Source organism: Telmatherina bonti (assembly GCF_933228915.1).
Source record: "Telmatherina bonti genome assembly, chromosome: 2".
NCBI lineage: Eukaryota > Metazoa > Chordata > Actinopteri > Atheriniformes > Telmatherinidae > Telmatherina > Telmatherina bonti.
The window spans coordinates 14,201,908-14,223,670 of NC_136620.1; the positions used below are offsets into that span (position 1 = coordinate 14,201,908).

At 41.8% G+C, this 21,763-nt stretch overlaps 1 protein-coding gene across 1 annotated transcript in view; it reads right to left on the bottom strand.

Moving 5' to 3' along the window:
* The window catches only part of LOC306768075 (ankyrin repeat and SOCS box protein 15-like), a gene marked incomplete at both ends in the record, with an annotated part of 31,536 nt that extends 10,204 nt beyond the window's left edge, over positions 1 to 21,332 (bottom strand). The window contains 8 exons of the mRNA XM_079256292.1: positions 14,527 to 14,680; positions 14,911 to 15,436; positions 17,844 to 18,015; positions 18,264 to 18,509; positions 19,648 to 19,812; positions 20,592 to 20,723; positions 21,080 to 21,132; positions 21,229 to 21,332. Coding sequence (XP_079112418.1) covers positions 14,527 to 14,680; positions 14,911 to 15,436; positions 17,844 to 18,015; positions 18,264 to 18,509; positions 19,648 to 19,812; positions 20,592 to 20,723; positions 21,080 to 21,132; positions 21,229 to 21,332 — 1,552 coding nt within the window. The remainder of the gene's footprint in view (positions 1 to 14,526; positions 14,681 to 14,910; positions 15,437 to 17,843; positions 18,016 to 18,263; positions 18,510 to 19,647; positions 19,813 to 20,591; positions 20,724 to 21,079; positions 21,133 to 21,228) is intronic.
* Between the last annotated feature and the right edge of the window lie 431 nt (positions 21,333 to 21,763).

The following is a 21,763-nucleotide window of genomic DNA, read 5'->3' on the forward strand; positions in this document are numbered from 1 at the left end:
TAAAGAATTAAGCTTTTCTTCACCTAAAGGAGTGTATGGTAAGCGCACATCTTTCCCAATACTGAATGTTGTATGAATTGTAGAAGCTTGCAAAGTATATGCAGCTATGCCTGTAGGAGCAGTCAATAACACACATATGCTGTCAGGATGGCGACATCCTGGGGACAACAAACGCATGGCTTCATACTGAATTGCTTTTATTAGATGAGTTTTGCCAGTGCCTGCACCTCCTGTAATAAATACATGCAATGGTTCAGGATTTCTGCCATTTATCTTAGCTAAACACCACTGTCTAACCTGATAAAACACAGACAACTGTTTGTCATTAAGTGACCTAAATAAGGCCAAAGCATCAGTTCTATTCATGATGTTATTTTTCTTCTCAACATTTCTGACCTGTTCATTACCACTTCCTAAATCTGGAATTTGTTCAGCCTCTTCTTCCACAATCCTTTCATTGTCTTTCAGTTCTTCCAAACACTCCAGACGTTCCAACTCTTGGGCAGGACACAGTTCACACCAAGCATCTTCCACTACACCATTAATATCGATTGTATTTTGAATATCTTCTAATTGCTTGGCTTCTGGTTCAAACACACTTCTATTGAGATCCACAACTGCTTTCACTGACTGTCTACATCCATCTGTAACCCTAACAGAACCACCATGATAAAATTCCTGAAAGGTTTCAAAGTTTGATGGCTTTAGTTCGATATCTAAACGATATGGCAGAAACAACTGAATTATGCTGTTGAAAAACTTTTCTGGATCCTTTGTTTCAGAAAAACGTGCATAACGTACAACGGCTGGCTGTGTTCGAGTACGTTTAGCTACATATCCAAAATTGTTCTGTAACTTGATTGCATTTTTACCCCTTTCATTTTGTGATAATACACGATATTCAGAAGCAAACTTTGCAAGACACATGTTATCAAACTCCTCATTATTTGGCCTGTTCTTGTATCGATCCACTAAACTAGTCATCCACATATGTTCTGTGTTAAAATTCTGTGATTTTGCTCTTTGCCTCAAAACACCCAACGGCAAACTCATTTTAACACTATCCACTGTAGCAATAAATACAACCTTCCGGGAACACTCCTTTAGATGCATATTTGTCAACCTGTACACTGCCTCTTGTGCACTCACATCTCTGTTATGCAAATAAACACTACCTAGACTTTTCAATGCCTCTCTTGCACTGAGATTATTTTCTCTGGAAGCTTCTCTTTGAGCATTTCCCAACAACAACCCCATTTCACGTTCACTCTTGGACATGTAAGAAATAATATAAACAACACAAGCATATGCGTCAACACAATACTGGATATCTATATTTGCATTCCAAGCTTTTAAAAGTGGCCTGCTATATTGATTAATCCAGACTTCATTAACCTCCCTTTTCAAGACAACCTGGGTACTTCGACCACAACGTTTATAAGCTGCTTCAAATAGCTCTTGAGTTAGACCCAAACTACCAAATAATTCTTTTACAGTAGTAAGAGGTCTATTTTCATCTAAAACAACTTCTTTGAGTTTGGTCAAAATTTCTTTAGCAGTCTCACTGTTCATTTTGTCATTTGTTTTCTCTTTCTTACATGTACACTGAATGACTTCATCTGTTTTGTTTTTCTTACATTTACAGGACTCCTCTTCTGAATTTTGCCCTCGAGATATAAATGTTCGGACAGATGCTGGTCTAGGAAAATTGAAACGACAAACTGTCTTCTTCTTTTTGCATGTTTTGGAATGCCGCTTTGAATGTTGTTGTACAGATGTAACTACTTCAAATAGTTTGTCATCTTCTGGTGGCAATTCACAAGTTACATATCTATCTATGAAGTTAACCACCTCTTCATCTGAGTTTTTATCAATAAAAGGTGCATTTTTAACCCAAAATAGAGCATGCACGTGAGGACTGCCACGCTGCTGAAATTCTATACGATAATAGTAATCTGTGATTTCACCAATGGGATGGGACGGCGACATCAGAACCTCTCTCAAAAAGCAATGCCAGCGAAAATCAAACATTCGAGCCGCAGTAACAGGATTCCGTCGCAGGAGTTCACATCTGTCTGCCCACTCTAAATCTTCTACCGTCTGTGTCCTACCTTCCTGTTTTAAAATACTACTTAGAAGATTAGTCCAACGCATATCAGCTGATGAAAATGAACAAAACCAAGTTGGTACACCAAGCTGACGAACACAAGCTAAAAGATCACGCTGTGCTGACTGCCAGAAAGCTGGTGTTCCTCTGATTGGTTTGAGAAAACGATAGCCATCATCAAACTCCAGAATATTTTTCAAAGAATCCTCATTATTTAACAAGTTTCCTAAATTCAGTGATGGACCACATTTTCCTTTACGTAACGCGATTGACACATTTGACAGCACCTGCTCTAACTCTGACATATATTGTGCAAAAAATATATATTCTGTATTCTGAGCAAATCTACCATCCGCAAGTAAAAGTCTGTTATTAAAATAACGCGACAATGTTAAACGCTGTGGCCTAATTTCATGATATGTGTTTAGTCCTGATGGAAATAACACTGGAAAACATTTGGCTTCATTTGCATGATCTGAAAGCAATCTGACTGGGTTATTACCTTCTCCTGGAGCTACATTCAACGTTGCATCAACATACTGATCAAGTGTTTCCTGACCAATATCAACAGGCATAAGACATGTATCCTGAAACATGCAATGCTGCTGCCGATCATGCAAAAGTTCATCACCTAAAAGTGATTCATCACATTCAGTATTACCACTAATTTGCTCATCCAACATGTCACTGTCATCATCCCTAGTAAATTGGTTTATCCAAGCCTCATTAAACTCTATATTTGTAAAATGTATATGTTTTTGTTTTAAATACTGTAATGCTTGTTTTATATGCATAACATCAACAAACTGATACTCATAATGACCTTTGTATGTCAACTTGCGCTTTAATTTTACAGCCAATAAAGAACCTTCCATATTTGATCTTGGCAACAAGTTACACGTTTCTACCAGATTAGCCGGAATACATGTTACTGGACCATGAACACCATTTTGCCCACCTTTAGGTAAAGCTAGCATTTCACAAAAAACAACCAACCTGCACCAAATTCACTACAGATGATGTCAGTCATATTCTTCACATTTGTGCATGTCAATAATTAGATGATAAGTTAGCCCCGCCCCTTGGTGACAGGAAGTGACCGTTCATAAGGCCTAAATGGCCTGAAGTGCAGTCTGGCTCCACTTTAGATTGAGAGAGGCATGGGAAGGATGTTGGCAGGGGAGGCGGTGGCATCATGCCGAGCGGCGCCATGGTGCGAGGGCCTATATCACCGCTTGCGGTTTTAATTATTATTATTATTATTATTATTATTATTATTCTCCTAATAAATGAATTGCTTTTTTGGAGGCCTGAACATGCTCAAAAACTCACCAAATTTTGCGTACCCCCCCAAGGGAATGCGAAAAATTTGATATTTTGAGGTGCTCCAGAATGTTTGGGCGAAACTGAACGAGAGCGCCACCTATTTTAGGTGCCCCGCCACTGCATGTCGTTAATCTTTATGAAAATTCATACACATGATCTACATGCTAGGGCGAACAAAAAATCCTCTTAATGTCATGGTGAAATGTCGACAGGAAGGCGGCCATTTTAGGTCAAAGTCAATATTTTGGCGTTTTAGCACCTCGCATTTTAACGAACTCGTCCTAGAGCTTTTATCCCACTGAGCCACAAATTGCTCAGGATGTTCAGGAGGCATGTGTGATTAAATGTTGTGTTATTTCTTCTAATAGGAGACTTAGTTAACGAGGGGCGTGGCCTCAAAGTTTGATGTCTCGCCATGAAAAATTTAACGGATATAACTCCCACATAAAGCAACATTTCTGCACCAAATTTGCTAGATATGATGGCAGTCCCCTCCTACAGAGTTCTATATGTCAATATTTTGATTATGAAATAGCCACGCCCCCTGGAGGTCAAAAGTGTTGTTTTTTGCTCACACACCCATAACTCTGGCTTGGTAGACACCACATGGCCCAAATTCACTCAGGCATCACAAAACATGTTGGTGAAGAGATCTGGTAAAGGACATTGCTCTACGCTGCACGGCGTGCCCGTGACGCCATGGCGAAGTTCCATGCGGCGGCGTGACATCATAAATCACTATAAAATTGTCAATTTTGATCTGATCACCCTAAAACTTATAGGGATTAATAAGGGATCAGTCCTGAACAGATTAATGTGACCATTGCTGGTGTAGACCTAAGCCCCGCCCACTTACAATAGGAAGTGGTTTTTTCCACGTTTGAGGGTCATGCTTCTAAGCAAATGGTCCAAAACACTTGAGCCTCCTCCAAAACATGTCAAACCCTTTCATGATGCCACAATAAAAACCTCAAGTCGCTACGCTAAACGGGACATGGCGAATGGCGGTCCAACGCCATGAAACAGGAAGTACCTGTGACCAAGCCATGGAACCTTGGACCGCCACCATACTTGTCATGACTGATGACAGTAAGGCCCTGAACTAAGCCCCATTGAAACATTATTTAATAAATGGAGCATGTCTCCATAGCGCCCCCTACAAAATTTCAATCAATCAGCCCCGCCCACTACATGGACCGACATGAATAAAATTCAGCACAGTTGGAGAACCTGCCAGTACCTTCAAAAAAGTCTCTTGGACATATGGGCTAAATTCAACAGGAAGTCGGCCATTTTGAAAAAGGTGCCATTTTTGGGGTCATTTCTTTGCCATGCATTTTAAACAACTCCTCCTAGGGATATTGTCCAACTGACACCCAACTTGCACAGGATGCTCAGGAGGCATGTGTGATTTAAAGTTGTGTTATTTCTTCTAATAGAAGATTTAGTTTAGGAGGAGCGGGCCCTCAAAGTTTGATGTCTCATTAACAAAGACTTATTGCTAAAACTCCCACATAAAACAACATATCAGCACAGGAATCGACCCATTTGATGCCAGTTCCATGATGAACAAAATCTACAATGCAATAACATGACTATGAACTAGCCCCACCCCTTGGCAACAACAAGTGTCTGATATCATGAACCAGGAAGTACCTGTAACAAAGCCACGAAATTGTTGATCTTCACCATACTTGCCATGAGTCATGACAGTTATGTCCTTAATAGAGTAAAATTACAATATAGTGGAAAAGACAGTAAATGGCTCCATAGCGCCCCCTACAATATTTCAATCAATCAGCCCCGCCCACTACATGGACCGACATGGATAAAATTCAGCACAGTTGTAGAACCCTCCCAGTACCTTCAAAAAAGTCTCTTGGACATATGGGCTAAATCAAACAGGAAGTCGGCCATTTTGAAAAAGGTGCCATTTTCGGGGTCATTTCTGTCATTTGCTTTGCCATGCATTTTGAGGAAGTCCTGCTAAGAATTTTATCTAACTTTAACCAAAATGATTCAGGATGCTCAAGAGGCATGTGTGATTAAAAGTTGGGTTATTTCTTTTAATAGGGGATATCGTTTAGGAGAGGCAGGGCAGCAAAGCAGATGTGATGCAATGAAAAGGAAAACTGACATAACTCCCACAAAAAACAACCAACCTGCACCAAATTTGCTACAGATGATGTCAGTCATATCTTTCACATTTGTGCATGTCAATAATTAGATGATAAGTTAGCCCCGCCCCTTGGTGACAGCAAGTGACCCTCCATAAGGCCTAAATGGCCTGAAGTGCAGTCTGGCTGTACTTTAGGTTGAGAGATGCATGGGAAGGACGTTGCCAGCGGAGGCGGTGGCATTATGCCGAGCGGCGCCATGGTGCGAGGGCCTATATCACCGCTTGCGGTTTTAATTATTATTATTATTCTCCTAATAAATGAATTGCTTTTTTGGAGGCCTGAACATGCTCAAAAACTCACCAAATTTTGCGTACCCCCCCAAGGGAATGCGAAAAATTTGATATTTTGAGGTGCTCCAGAATGTTTGGGCGAAACTGAATGAGAGCGCCACCTATTTTAGGTGCCCCGCCACTGCATGTCGTTAATCTTTATGAAAATTCATACACATGATCTACATGCTAGGGCGAACAAAAAATCCTCTTAATGTCATGGTGAAATGTCGACAGGAAGGCGGCCATTTTAGGTCAAAGTCAATATTTTGGCGTTTTAGCACCTCGCATTTTAACGAACTCGTCCTAGGGCTTTTATCCCACTGAGCCACAAATTGCTCAGGATGTTCAGGAGGCATGTGTGATTAAATGTTGTGTTATTTCTTCTAATAGGAGACTTAGTTTACGAGGGGCGGGGCCTCAAAGTTTGATGTCTCGCCATGAAAAATTTAACGGATATAACTCCCACATAAAGCAACATTTCTGCACCAAATTTGCTAGATATGATGGCAGTCCCCTCCTACAGAGTTCTATATGTCAATATTTTGATTATGAAATAGCCACGCCCCCTGGAGGTCAAAAGTGTTGTTTTTTGCTCACACACCCATAACTCTGGCTTGGTGGACACCACATGGCCCAAATTCACTCAGGCATCACAAAACATGTTGGTGAAGAGATCTGATAAAGGACGTTGCTCTACGCTGCACGGCGTGCCCGTGACGCCATGGCAAAGTTCCATGCCGCGGCGTGACATCATAAATCACTATAAAATTGTCAATTTTGATCTGATCACCCTAAAACTTATAGGGATTAATAAGGGATCAGTCCTGAACAGATTAATGTGACCATTGCTGGTGTAGACCTAAGCCCCGCCCACTTACAACAGGAAGTGGTTTTTTCCACGTTTGAGGGTCATGCTTCTAAGCAAATGGTCCAAAACACTTGAGCCTCCTCCAAAACATGTCAAACCCATTCATGATGCCACAATAAAAACCTCAAGTCGCTACGCTAAACAAGACATGGCGAATGGCGGTCCAACGCCATGAAACAGGAAGTACCTGTGACCAAGCCATGGAACCTTGGACCGCCATCAAACTTGCCATGACTGATGACAGTAAGGCCCTGAACTAAGCCCCATTGAAACATTATGGAATAAATGGAGCATGTCTCCATAGCGCCCCCTACAAAATTTCAATCAATCAGCCCCGCCCACTACATTGATCGACATGGATAAAATTCAGCACAGTTGGAGAACCTGCCAGTACCTTCAAAAAAGTCTCTTGGACACATGGGCTAAATTCAACAGGAAGTCGGCCATTTTGAAAAAGGTGCCATTTTTGGGGTCATTTCTTTGCCATGCATTTTAAACAACTCCTCCTAGGGATATTGTCCAACTGACACCCAACTTGCACAGGATGCTCAGGAGGCATGTGTGATTTAAAGTTGTGTTATTTCTTCTAATAGAAGATTTAGTTTAGGAGGGGCGGGCCCTCAAAGTTTGATGTCTCATTAACAAAGACTTATTGCTAAAACTCCCACATAAAACAACATATCAGCACAGGAATCGCCACATTTGATGCCAGTCCCATGATGAACAAAATATACAATGCAATAATATGACTATGAATTAGCCCCACCCCTTGGCAACAACAAGTGTCTGATATCGTGAACCAGGAAGTATCTGTAACAAAGCCATGAAACCTTTGATCTTCACCATACTTGCCATGTGTCATGACAGTTATGTCCTTAATAGAGTAAAATTAAAAAATAGTGGAGAAGATTGTAAACGGCTCCATAGCGCCCCCTACAATATTTCAATCAATCAGCCCCGCCCACTGCATTGACTGACATGGATAAAATTCACTACACTTGTAGACCATTCCAGTACCTCCAAAAAAGTCTCTTGGACATATGGGCTAAATCAAACAGGAAGTCGGCCATGTTGAAAAAGGTGCCATTTTCGGGGTCATTTTCTTTGCCATGCATTTTGAGGAAGTCCTCCTAAGAATTTTATCCAACTTGAACCCAAATGAGTCAGGATGCTCAAGAGGCATGTGTGATTAAAAGCTGTGCTATTTCTTTTAATTAGGGATATCATTTAGGAGAGGCGGGCCAGCAAAGCAGATGTGATGCAATGAAAAGGAAAACTGACATAACTCCCACAAAAAACAACCAACCCGCACCAAATTTGCTACAGATGATGCCAGTCATATCCTTCACATTTGTGCATGGCAATAAATAGACTATAAGTTAGCCCTGCCCCTTGGTGACATGAATTGACCCTTCATAAGGCCTAAATGGCCTGAAGTGCAGTCTGGCTGCACTTTAGGTTGAGAGAGGCATGGGAAGGACGTTGCCAGGGGAGGCGGTGGCATTATGTCGAGCGGCGCCATGGTGCGAGGGCCTATATCACCGCTTGCGGTTTTAATTATTATTATTATTATTATTATTATTCTCCTAATAAATGAATTGCTTTTTTGGAGGCCTGAACATGCTCAAAAACTCACCAAATTTTGCGTACCCCCCCAAGGGAATGCGAAAAATTTGATATTTTGAGGTGCTCCAGAATGTTTGGGCGAAACTGAATGAGAGCGCCACCTATTTTAGGTGCCCCGCCACTGCATGTCGTTAATCTTTATGAAAATTCATACACATGATCTACATGCTAGGGCGAACAAAAAATCCTCTTAATGTCATGGTGAAATGTCGACAGGAAGGCGGCCATTTTAGGTCAAAGTCAATATTTTGGCGTTTTAGCACCTCGCATTTTAACGAACTCGTCCTAGGGCTTTTATCCCACTGAGCCACAAATTGCTCAGGATGTTCAGGAGGCATGTGTGATTAAATGTTGTGTTATTTCTTCTAATAGGAGACTTAGTTTACGAGGGGCCGGGCCTCAAAGTTTGATGTCTCGCCATGAAAAATTAAACGGATATAACTCCCACATAAAGCAACATTTCTGCACCAAATTTGCTAGATATGATGGCAGTCCCCTCCTACAGAGTTCTATATGTCAATATTTTGATTATGAAATAGCCACGCCCCCTGGAGGTCAAAAGTGTTGTTTTTTGCTCACACACCCATAACTCTGGCTTGGTGGACACCACATGGCCCAAATTCACTCAGGCATCACAAAACATGTTGGTGAAGAGATCTGATAAAGGACGTTGCTCTACGCTGCACGGCGTGCCCGTGACGCCATGGCGAAGTTCCATGCGGCGGCGTGACATCATAAATCACTATAAAATTGTCAATTTTGATCTGATCACCCTAAAACTTATAGGGATTAATAAGGGATCAGTCCTGAACAGATTAATGTGACCATTGCTGGTGTAGACCTAAGCCCCGCCCACTTACAACAGGAAGTGTTTTTTTCCACGTTCGAGGGTCATGCTTCTAAGCAAATGGTCCAAAACACTTGAGACTCCTCCAAAACATGTCAAACCCTTTCATGATGCCACAATAAAAACCTCAAGTTGCTACGCTAAACAGGACATGGCGAATGGCGGTCCAACGCCATGAAACAGGAAGTACCTGTGACCAAGCCATGGAACCTTGGACCGCCACCAAACTTGCCAAGACTGATGACAATAAGGCCCTGAACTAAGCCCCATTGAAACATTATGGAATAAATGGAGCATGTCTCCATAGCGCCCCGTACAAAATTTCAATCAATCAGCCCCGCCCACTACATGGACCGACATGAATAAAATTCAGCACAGGTGTAGAAGCTTCCAGTACCTTCAAAAAAGTCTCTTGGACATATGGGCTAAATTCAACAGGAAGTCGGCCATTTTGAAAAAGGTGCCATTTTTGGGGTCATTTCTTTGCCATGCATTTTAAACAACTCCTCCTAGGGATATTGTCCAACTGACACCCAACTTGCACAGGATGCTCAGGAGGCATGTGTGATTTAAAGTTGTGTTATTTCTTCTAATAGAAGATTTAGTTTAGGAGGGGCGGCCCTTCAAAGTTTTATGTCTCATTAACAAAGACTTATTGATAAACCTCCCACATAAAACAACATATCAGCACAGGAATCACCACATTTGATGCCAGTCCCATGATGAACAAAATATACAATGCAATAATATGACTATGAACTAGCACCACCCCTTGGCAACAACAAGTGTCTGATATCGTGAACCAGGAAGTACCTGTAACAAAGCCATGAAACCTTTGATCTTCACCATACTTGCCATGAGTCATGACAGTTATGTCCTTAATAGAGTAAAATTACAATATAGTGGAAAAGATGGTAAACGGCTCCATAGCGCCCCCTACAATATTTCAATCAATCAGCCCCGCCCACTACATTGACTGACATGGAAATGATTCGGCACAGTTGTAGAACCTTCCAGTACCTTCAAAAAAGTCTCTTGGACATATGGGCCAAATCAATCAGGAAGTCGGCCATTTTGAAAAAGGTGTCATTTTCGGGGTCATTTCTGTCATTTGCTTTGCCATGCATTTTGAGGAAGTCCTGCTAAGAATTTTATCTAACTTTAACCCAAATGATTCAGGATGCTCAAGAGGCATGTGTGATTAAACGTTGTGCTATTTCTTTTAATAGGGGATATCGTTTAGGAGAGGTGGGGCAGCAAAGCAGATGTGATGCAACGAAAAGGAAAACTGACATAACTCCCACAAAAAACAACCAACCTGCACCAAATTTGCTCCAGGTCGTGCCAGTCATATCCTTCACATTTGTGCATGTCAATAATTAGATGATAAGTTAGCCCCGCCCCTTGGTGACAGGAAGTCACCCTTCATAAAACCTAAATGGTCTGAAGTGCAGTCTGGCTGCACTTTAGATAGAGAGAGGCATGGGAAGGATGTTGGCAGGGGAGGCGGTGGCATTATGCCGAGCGGCGCCATGGTGCGAGGGCCTATATCACCGCTTGCGGTTTTAATTATTATTATTATTATTATTATTTTTATTCGGACACTTCGCGTGCTTTTTTGGAGGCCTGAACGTGCTCGAAAACTCACCAAATTTTTCGTACCCCCCCAAGGGAATACGAAAAATTTGATATTTTGAGGTGCTCCAGAATGTTTGGGTGAAACTGAACGAGAGCGCCACCTATTTTAGGTGCCCCGCCACTGCATGTCATTAATCTTTATGAAAATTCATACACATGATCTACATGACAGGGCGAACAAAAAATCCTCTTAATGTCATGGTGAAATGTCGACAGGAAGGCGGCCATTTTAGGTCAAAGTCAATATTTTGGCGTTTTAGCACCTCGCATTTTAACAAACTCGTCCTAGAGCTTTTAACCTACTGAGCCACAAATTGCTCAGGATGTTCAGGAGGCATGTGTGATTAAATGTTGTGTTATTTCTTCTAATAGGAGACTTAGTTTACGAGGGGCGGGGCCTCAAAGTTTGATGTCTCGCCATGAAAAATTAAACGGATATAACTCCCACATAAAGCAACATTTCTGCACCAAATTTGCTAGATATGATGGCAGTCCCCTTCTACAGAGTACTATATGTCAATATTTTGATTATGAAATAGCCACGCCCCCTGGAGGTCAAAAGTGTTGTTTTTTGCTCACACACCCATAACTCTGGCTTGGTGGACACCACATGGCCCAAATTCACTCAGGCATCACAAAACATGTTGGTGAAGAGATCTGCTAAAGGACGTTGCTCTACGCTGCACGGCGTGCCTGTGACGCCATGGCGAAGTTCCATGCGGTGGCGTGACATCATAAATCACTATAAAATTCTCAATTTTGATCTGATCACCCTAAAACTTATAGGGATTAATAAGGGATCAGTCCTGAACAGATTAATGTGACCATTGCTGGTGTAGACCTAAGCCCCGCCCACTTACAACAGGAAGTGGTTTTTTCCACGTTTGAGGGTCATGCTTCTAAGCAAATGGTCCCAAACACTTGAGACTCCTCCAAAACATGTCAAACCCTTTCATGATGCCACAATAAAAACCTCAAGTTGCTACGCTAAACGGGACATGGCGAATGGCGGTCCAACGCCATGAAACAGGAAGTACCTGTGACCAAGCCAGGGAACCTTGGACCGCCACCAAACTTGCCATGACTGATGACAGTAAGGCCCTGAACTAAGCCCCATTGAAACATTATGGAATAAATGGAGCATGTCTCCATAGCGCCCCCTACAAAATTTCAATCAATCAGCCCCGCCCACTACATGGACCAACATGGATAAAATTCAGCACAGTTGGAGAACCTTCCAGTACCTTCAAAAAAGTCTCTTGGACATATGGGCTAAATCCAACAGGAAGTCGGCCATTTTGAAAAAGGTGCCATTTTTGGGGTCATTTCTTTGCCATGCATTTTAAACAACTCCTCCTAGGGATATTGTCCAACTGACACCCAACTTGCACAGGATGCTCAGGAGGCATGTGTGATGTAAAGTTGTGTTATTTCTTCTAATAGAAGATTTAGTTTAGGAGGGGCGGGCCCTCAAAGTTTTATGTCTCATTAACAATAACTTATTGCTAAAACTCCCACATAAAACAACATATCAGCACAGGAATCGACACATTTGATGCCAGTCCCATGATGAACAAAATCTGCAATGCAATAATGGGACTATGAATTAGCCCCACCCCTTGGCAACAAGAAGTGTCTGATATCATGAACCAGGAAGTACCTGTAACAAAGCCATGAAACCTTTGATCTTCACCATACTTGCCATGAGTCATGAAAGTTATGCCCTTAATAGAGTAAAATTACAACATAGTGGAGAAAATCGTAAACGGCTCCATAGCGCCCCCTACAATATTTCAATCAACCAGCCCCGCCCACTGCATTGACTGACATTGATATGATTCGGCACAGTTGTAGAACCTTCCAGTACCTTGAAAAAAGTCTCTTGGACATATGGGCTAAATAAAACAGGAAGTCGGCCATTTTGAAAAAAGGTGTCATTTTTGGGGCAATTTCTGTCATTTTCTTTGTCATGCATTTTGAGAAGTTCCTTCTAAGAATTTTGTCCAACTTTAACCCAAATGAGTCAGGATGCTCAAGAGGCATGTGTGATTAAAAGTTGTGCTATTTCTTTTAATAGGGGATATCGTTTAGGAGAGGCGGGGCAGCAAAGCAGATGTGATGCAATGAAAAGGAAAACTGACATAACTCCCACAAAAAACAACCAACCTGCACCAAATTCACTACAGATGATGCCAGTCATATCCTTTACATTTCTGCATGTCAATAATTAGATGATAAGTTAGCCCCGCCCCTTGGTGACAGGAAGTGACCCTCCATAAGGCCTAAATGGCCTGAAGTGCAGTCTGGCTGCACTTTAGGTTGAGAGAGGCATGGGAAGGATGTTGCCAGGGGAGGCGGTGGCATTATGCCGAGCGGCGCCATGGTGCGAGGGCCTATATCACCGCTTGCGGTTTTAATTATTATTATTATTATTATTATTATTATTATTAAGATGTTTTAAATAATAAAAACAGAATGGCAACAAGCCATTTTTATCACTGGCATATGTGCAGATGGATTCACCTCATGTAGGTTTCTAGCTGCGCTACTATATTGTGCATCACCATGGCAAATTAAAACAAAAAAAAGAACAAAATGTTGGCTCAAGATGAATTTTTTTTATGTTACTTGCATTCATTCCTTAGTATTTTGACACCATTTCATGTTGTAATCCTAATAGCTTGGTTTATTAAAAGGATTTTACTTATTTTCCTCTGTTCCAGTCTCACCACTCATCTGAAATTTTTCTGCAGCTCTTCAGCAGGTTGAAATGTATAATCATTGAAATCTGATGATTAAATCCTACTTACAGCAGCGCTTTCAATAGAACATATTTCTGATATTTACTGTTATTTGCAACCAATAGCATATTTTCAACTGCAAATCACCATAACTGGTATCAGTATCAGTATATTGGAGTTTGCAATCAGGCCCAATAGATCCTTTCTAGAAAGGTTTTAGCTCTGAGTAGCTGAATAGAGAGGTGAAGAAAAAATGTTGTTTTATGGTATTAATTTGCTGTTTCTTTTATTTTCCTTTCACTTTCTTACTTTTTAAATTTGATGAATACAACCATAATGTGCTGCATTATATTTAGATTAAATGCTGGTTCTGCCTTTATATACTTGTTGCCATAGTGAATTGGCGTTTTGAACGGTCATTGTTGATTTTATTTCTTATGGACTTGGAGACAGCATTCTCAGAGTTGACAACCAGCTTAGATCAGCTGCTCTGAAGCAAAAGCACAAGTATGAAGCTGTTAAAGACACATATGTTCCCCTGAAGAGTCAAAAAGCACAAAAATAAAGTGAGAAGAGAAAGATAAAGAACTTGAAAAGCACTCAGTTTAAACCGTTGGACAAAGTGAAAAAAAAAAATACTGCTGCGTCACTGAAGATGAAATAAAGAACTGAATGAGATCAAGTTCAACTTATTTGCAGTGATACATTGGTTCTGTTAATAAAAGAAATCCCCTACTTGGAAAGAGAAGAATCACGTTCACTTCTGACTGACTGGCAGGTAGACTTGATGTTATTGTTTTACATGAAACGTGAATGTGAAACAGGCTCGTCATAACTATTCTCATTCTGTTGTCATATCAGATGAAACAGAAAACCTCTGCAATAATAGCATCATATTCATTATCATCTAAATAAACTTACAGAGGATTTCCCATATTTGGGACCACTCTCTCTGTTTTTCCAAGATGAACCTGAGTTTGGAGCACATGTGGACATGGCTGACATAATCCAGCAGAATCCGGACCACACTTCCAGACAGATGCTTGAGGCAGCAGAGAGTCATGAACTCACAGAACTGGAAGAATAAACAGACACAAGAGGTGAAGGAATATGGAGTTTGTGTGAAAAATAGCTAATTTTATAAAGATGCAAAGGTTGACATGGCGTTACAATGAAAAATAATCATAGAAAATAAAGATAATAAAGCATAAAATCCAATAAGAAATTATAAAATATCAGCTTTATGGGTTTCGTTTATGTGTTAAACCAACTTGTAAGTAAAATAAGTAGGAAGCACACACTCACTGGGATTTTCTCCTCTACTTCATTCATCGCATCAGTTGGGTTGTCATGGTCACACTGAAAGCACTTCTCCACATCATAGCCGCTGTTGAGCAGAAGTCGCATCATGACCTCGTCCTTGAGGCAGTACTGCAGCGCTGTGGGAAACACTGTGTCGCTCACCACCGTGAAGTAACAGTTCACATTTGCTTTGGCTGCCAGCAGCAGCTTGACGATATCGTAACGACCAGACCTGACCGCCACCAGGAGGCAGCACAGAGGGTCTAAGTCCGTCTTTGCTCCCGCGGCAAGCAGCATTTTGGTGCACTCCATATCCCCGTTCGAGACGGCAAAGTACAAGGCACTTTTTCTCATGTCCCGGTAGTTTTCAGAGTTTCTGGTATTCATGCGGTAGTTGACATCAAAGCCATGGGCAAGTAGGAGTCCCAGACAGTGGCTGTGGCCTCCCTCGGCAGCAGAGTGGACTGGACTCTGACCTGCCTCTTTAATAGCTTTCTTGTTGGTCAGTGGGATCAGCATTTTCAGAGCACTGGGGGGAAACGTAAAGAGGAAAGGGTGAGACTTGGAGAAACGCAGCTGCTTTCACGTGAACATGAAGTCACTGTTTACTTTTTCAGGTCCATCTGGTCAGATGCTTGTGTAATGCAAATATCGGCCAATCATATGGAAGCAACTCTATGCATTAAGTTATGTTGACATGGTCCATACGACTTGATGAAGTTCAAAATGAGCATGAGAATGATAAAGAGAAGGGATAAAGTGACTTTGAATGTGGCACGATTGTTGGTCTGAGTACTTCAGAAACTACTGATTTACTGGGATTTTCACACACAATCTTCTCCAGTGGCTGCATGGTGGCATAGTGGTTAGCACTGTGGCCTCACAGCAAGAAGGCTGCAGGTTTGATCCTCAGCTGAGGCAAGGTTTGGACAGTGGCCTTTTTGTGTGGAGTTTGCATGTTCTCCCCGTATATGCGTGGGTTCTCTCTGGGTACTCCGGCTTCCTTCCAGCTGTCCAAAGACATGCATGTTAGGTTGATTGGTTACTCTAAAATTGCCCATAGGAGTGAGTGTGCGCCTGAGTGGTTGTTTGTCTCTGTGTAGCCCTGCGATGGACTGGCGAGCTGTACAGGTTGTACCCTGCCTTTCACCCAAAGACTGCTGTGGATAGGCTCCAGCTTCCCTGTGACCCTTCATTGGACGAAGCGGTTAGGATAATGAATGAATGAATGAACCTTCTCCAGGGTTTACAAAGAATAGTCTAAAAGAGAGAAAATACCCAAAAAACAGTAGTTGTCTAGACCAAAATGTCTTGCTGATGTAAGATATTAGGAGACTGGTTGGAGATGATAAACGCAACATGAAGTCAAATATCCACTAACATGTGCAGAATAGCATCTCTGAACACACAACATGTTGAACCTTTAAGCAGCTGGTCTACAGCAGAAGAAGACCACACCGGGTGCCACTCCTATCAGTCAAGAACAAGAAACTGAGACAACAATTCACACAGTGACCAGAACTGCACATTAGATGATGGAAAAATGTCTGGTCGGATGATTTTACATTCACTTTCAGATTTTTCAGAGTTTGTTGGGCACAGTATGAAAGTATGGATCCAATAACCTGCCCTGAATCAATGCTTTAGGGTCCTGCTGCTGCTGCTGGTGATGTAATGGTGTGGATGAAAATTTCTTGGCCTTCTTGTATTAATATGGGATGGTTTAACCACCACAGCCTACCGGAATATTGTTCCTGATCATGTTAATCCCTTTCTGACCACAGTGTAGCATCTTCTGATGGCACTTTCAGCAGGTTAATGCACCATTTTACACAGTTAAAACCATCTCCAAATGCTTACTTGAACATGACAATAAGTTCACTGTACTCTAGTGGCCTCCACAGTTACCAGATCTCAACCCAACCCGTTCCACCTCTTGGATGTGGTGGAACAGGAGATTCTCATCACGAATGTCCAGCCGAAAAATTTGCAGCAGCTGTGTGATCCTACCATAGATTATATAAAAAGATGGATGGAGCCTCCATGATGTAACCCGTAGGTTTCTGGTGAGCTAAATTGAAGCTCATTGGGTGGTTTCTACCATCGCCATCTTGGCAGCGTTACACGCGTCGTCTCTCCCAGTAAATACAAAAATGGGCAAAAAGGTAGAGCTGAGATGTGGGCTGTTATGGTGGGGGTGGATGATTGACATCAATGAAACTCCGACCCCTTGTAACTAAGCGCTAGCTGAGATGAGATAACAAGAGCTAACCAGAGCTAACCAGCTAATAGAGGTAGCCAGGCTAAAGCTAAATCACGGTTGTGTTACACTCTACCTTCTTGTGGAAGGGGAAATTGAGTACCTGTCAGTCAAAATGACATGCCCTCAATTATGCCAGATTTTGAGGTGAAATTTGTTATAAACAAATGAGTTACAAAAAATATTCACTTTCACCACCACTGTCATGAAGGTATACCTAACCTAATAAACCTAAAATGTGTTTTTGTACCAGACTTTAAACATGCTTATTTCTGCTTTGAAGTTGGTCTTTTAACATGGGATTTAATGGAAAATGCTGTTTTGGAGCCCCCTAGTGGATGAGGATTGAACTGCAATTTTTGGCACTTCCACATAAGCTTTCCTTTTAACTGCCGGAGGCTGCCGCTTGGATGCTACCTTGTCAATATTGAGCAAAATCTCTAAGAAATGTTCCCATCACCTTTTTAAATCTATGACACCAAAAACTAGGGACGTTCTTACCAGTCCAACCCAGTACTGGCAACTACAGTAACTGATAAAGTGACTGTTGAGCGTATGAGCCTTTCTGCCAGTGAGCTGTCGGTATGTCACCATGCATTCAGTCTGTTAGCACTGGCACAGCACCCTCACAGTCAGTAGTACTGCTAAAACCACACATTTTACAGGAGGAGCTTACTCGCAGTGCCCGGCATATGCTGCCTTGTGAATGGGCAGATGTCCAGTTATGCTTGGCAGGTTGGGGTTGGCTCCGTTGTCCAGCAGCAGCTGAATACAGGCAGTGTTTCCTGATCCGGCTGCGTCCAGCAAGACACTTTCCCCATTACAAGCCTGAGAGTTCACCTTCCCACCTGGACAAGGTCAACAGGGAGGGACAAATGACTAACTACAGACATTTACACTCACAAAGTTAGTCAGTTATTTGAGACAGAAAGCATTTTCATGCCAGTTAGTTTCACATGTATTATTTTAGTCGCTGTACTTTTTCTTGTTGCCATTGTAACCCTTCCCCACATAGTTCAGAACTTTATTCATTTCTAGAAATGAGTTGTCCCCAAAGTCACTACAACTGCAGTTACAGTTTTGTCTTTCAACCTACCACAGCTAAGCAGAATCTCAGTGATGTGGAAGTGTCCATACTCAGCAGCCACAGCAAGCGGCGTCACTCCCGTCACGTCCTTGTGGTTCACCCGTCCGCCGTTTCTTAGCAGCAGCATCAGGATGTCCACGCTGCCAACTTTGGCTGCCTCATGCATGGCTGTCCATCTCTTCCGGCAGACTTGGTCCACCCAGGCGCCATGAGTCACCAGTGTGTGTGTCATCTCGTAAGAGCCAGATCTCACTGCTGCATGGTGATTGGAAAATGTGGTTTGATAAGCGTGGAATAATGTGGTCATGAAATCCAGAAGGCTGAACGAAAAGCCAGGTTTAATTTCTGCTGGACAGGCTTATTTACTCCAAAATACAATTCTATCAAATCCTCATAAAAGTGCCATGAAATCACAACAGCATCTTTGACTGGCTATTTGGCGCACTGGGGAAGCAGCAACCTACCAGAAAAGCTACTGAACTGGCTGGTCAGCATCCCTTAAGACAATTATTGAGATGAATGTGACTCAAAATGCCTTAAAATAACATAAGCTAAATTTATTATCAAGATTAAAATAATCAGCTGTGATTAATTTGATCCCTTTTAATGACCCTCTTCACTTTTCGTCAAACTCTCAGCTGAATGAATCTGGTTTCTGTATCTTCCACTTTGGTTACAGTGCCAATGCATATATTATTTATATTACATATTTATTAAAGAACAAAATATTTAATGTTAATGTAGTTAATGTAGATAGTTTCTTCCTCACGAGACACCCCAGGCTGAGAAATCATTCTTTAAACTTTAATGACTCAGCTTAGAAAGAAACACAGCTGTAATCAGATTACATTTTCGATAGTTTTCTTGTTTGTTTAGCAACAAACAGATCCAAAATATGTTTTCTTGCATTTGGTTTCTGTCTATCTTTCATGGCCAAAATTTTGTTCTAATTTTAATAGAAGGGCTTTTGCTTCCAGAACTTACACAGAGCAGATTTGGCCATTTCATACAGTCAGTGAGACACCCTTCTTGGCTGTTTTATACTGGAAACATACTGTTGGTCTATCTTTAGTTTGATTTTCTGGTCTCAATATTAATTTAGTCCTTTATTTCCAACATTTAAAGAGTGGAAAGAGGTTTGTTATCATGCGATGTTTGGTCCATTATGGTTTGCTTCAGGAAAGCATCACAGTTTGGTTTAAGATTCGACCTTCTGAAACAAGGTCCCACAGTTTTGAAGGTATGAGCAAAGATCATATGACTTCTGGTCTTTCTGACACTGATGGACTTTGAAAGCCTCCCCCCAGCCCTCTAGGTGTGTTGCGTGTGAGAGGGTTCAGAGTGAGAACGGCTTGCTGTAAGCCAGAGTTGAACCACTGATGTTCGGTATTACCCAGCAGCAGCGGAGTCTCATTCTTGCTGTTTGTGTTGTGAGGCGATGCTCCGTACTGCAGCAGGCTCTTCACATTCTGCACAAGTCCGGCTTTAACTGCCAGAGTCAACGGCGTCTCTCCTCCAACCACAGTCCTCTCCTCCAGACTGAGCCTCTGAGCCTCCACTAACACAAACACAACACGCCGAAGTCAGAGTGCACATTGCTGGACTTCATATATCTAACAGTCAGCTGTGATAACCTGACAGGTGAGCCTGTAAGCCATGGGCACTTTGCTACTGGATGACCTCCAGGCTGAATAAAAAGCAATTGACATCAGAATTTATTTTTGACAGAGGACAGCTGGCATCAGCTGGAAACGCTCTGCGTTTGAGGCTGTCCTTTTTCATACAACTTTTCATGCAATTTCTCCTGCAGGCTGCATTTTTTTGTTTTTTTTCATTTCTAAAATATACAATGAGTCATTAGTTATCTCTCTCTCTCTCTTTGCCTGCTCTTTTACTATCCAACAATTGCAGCCAGTATGCAGCTGACGCCCAGGATAGTTGATCAGCCTGTTTTCATGAACAGGCAAACTATTGCATGCCAACTGTTGTGTGCTGTCAGCATGTATTTTTGTGGTACAATTTAGCAATACACGCCCAACCCTGTGATTTTCATCCAGACTCTAACCGTTCGGTGCAAAAAAAATCAGAAAAAGGGCAGAAATTAAGTGGAAAAATGCTGAAAATGGCATTGCCATGAGATCAGTTTGACAGAATAAGAACTAGTGGGTTATGCAACTTTATTTTTCAGCTTATTTATTGTCAGCAGGTGGCATCTGTTTTCCTTTAACAGCATACGACAAACATACTGTTGGCTTACTGTATTGCAATCAGAGATACAGTACAAACGAGTAGAGCATGTATGGAATTGCAGGGAGACAATGTTTACCATTTACTTACATCTCAGGATGGTCTCCAGAACCTCCAGTACCGGCTGCGATGCAGCCCGATGAAGAGGAAGCCAGCCACGGCTGTCTGATTCACTGAAAGCAAAGACGTGTTTCAGCATCTCCCTGAGAACAGACACCTCACCTGGTCACCATGGCAGGAGGACAGCCCAGGAGTTTTAGAAAATAATGAAATGGAAAGAAAAAGAGTCAGAAATATCCAGAATTGAATGGTGCGTAGGTGATATTCTGTACTTTGCCCTTCCACTTCTTCTTGTCTCACCTTTCCATTCACAAGCAATATATGTCTCCCTGCTCTATGTTTATTTATCCCACTGCCTCTGTCTGGCTGCCAACCTCATGATGCTTAGCAATCCTTATCTGCAGCTGCAGGTCATATGACTCTCTGTTTTTGGCTTCGTGTGAAAGTCAGCCCGTTAAACCCAGAAACTGCTCTCTGTGCTAATGGTGAAAGTATTTCCCGCATGATTTCCAACTCACCTTGCTCAATAGCTGCCAGGACTCTGAGATTTTCATCTGTCGATGCTGCTAAACTAACAGTCAAGGGCAGAGGAGGCACATGGCGGTCAGCTGGCTCTTCAGAAACATATTTTATGATGGAAGGAAAAGTCTGGATGTGTCTTTCATACCTGGCTGCAGACTTCAGGAAAGCATCGTGACACGAGTCTTGAATGCTGAGCTGAACGATGCAGTTGTTGAGCTCTTCTTCATCAAATTCTTCATATGAGTTCATCTCTACAGGAAATAAACAAGTGATGGCATTCTGTAACCTCATTACAAATCAGACACGCATAAAGACGCATTAATTAAGTTCCTGACCACTCTGGGGTCTTTATTCCCAACTTTTGATGTTGTGCTTTCATTGCCAGCTAATTTAGAGTTAACATTTTCAAACCTGAGGTCATACTATTGGTTGAGTTTGAGTACAAATGGTGTCAAACTGTAGCAAAAACCCATTTTTAAGACCTCACCTGAAATGTCTGTGCCAAAACAACTCAAATTTGGTTCCTTTTTATTTTACAAAAGTTGTAGCGATAATGTTTACTATGTTTTATTATGATATGCTAGAAGTTTAGAGCCACAGCTGCATCGTTCCAAAAAGATATCATATTAATCTCACCAGCAAAACATGTACTGATTTCCACACATCTTATGAAATCTCTC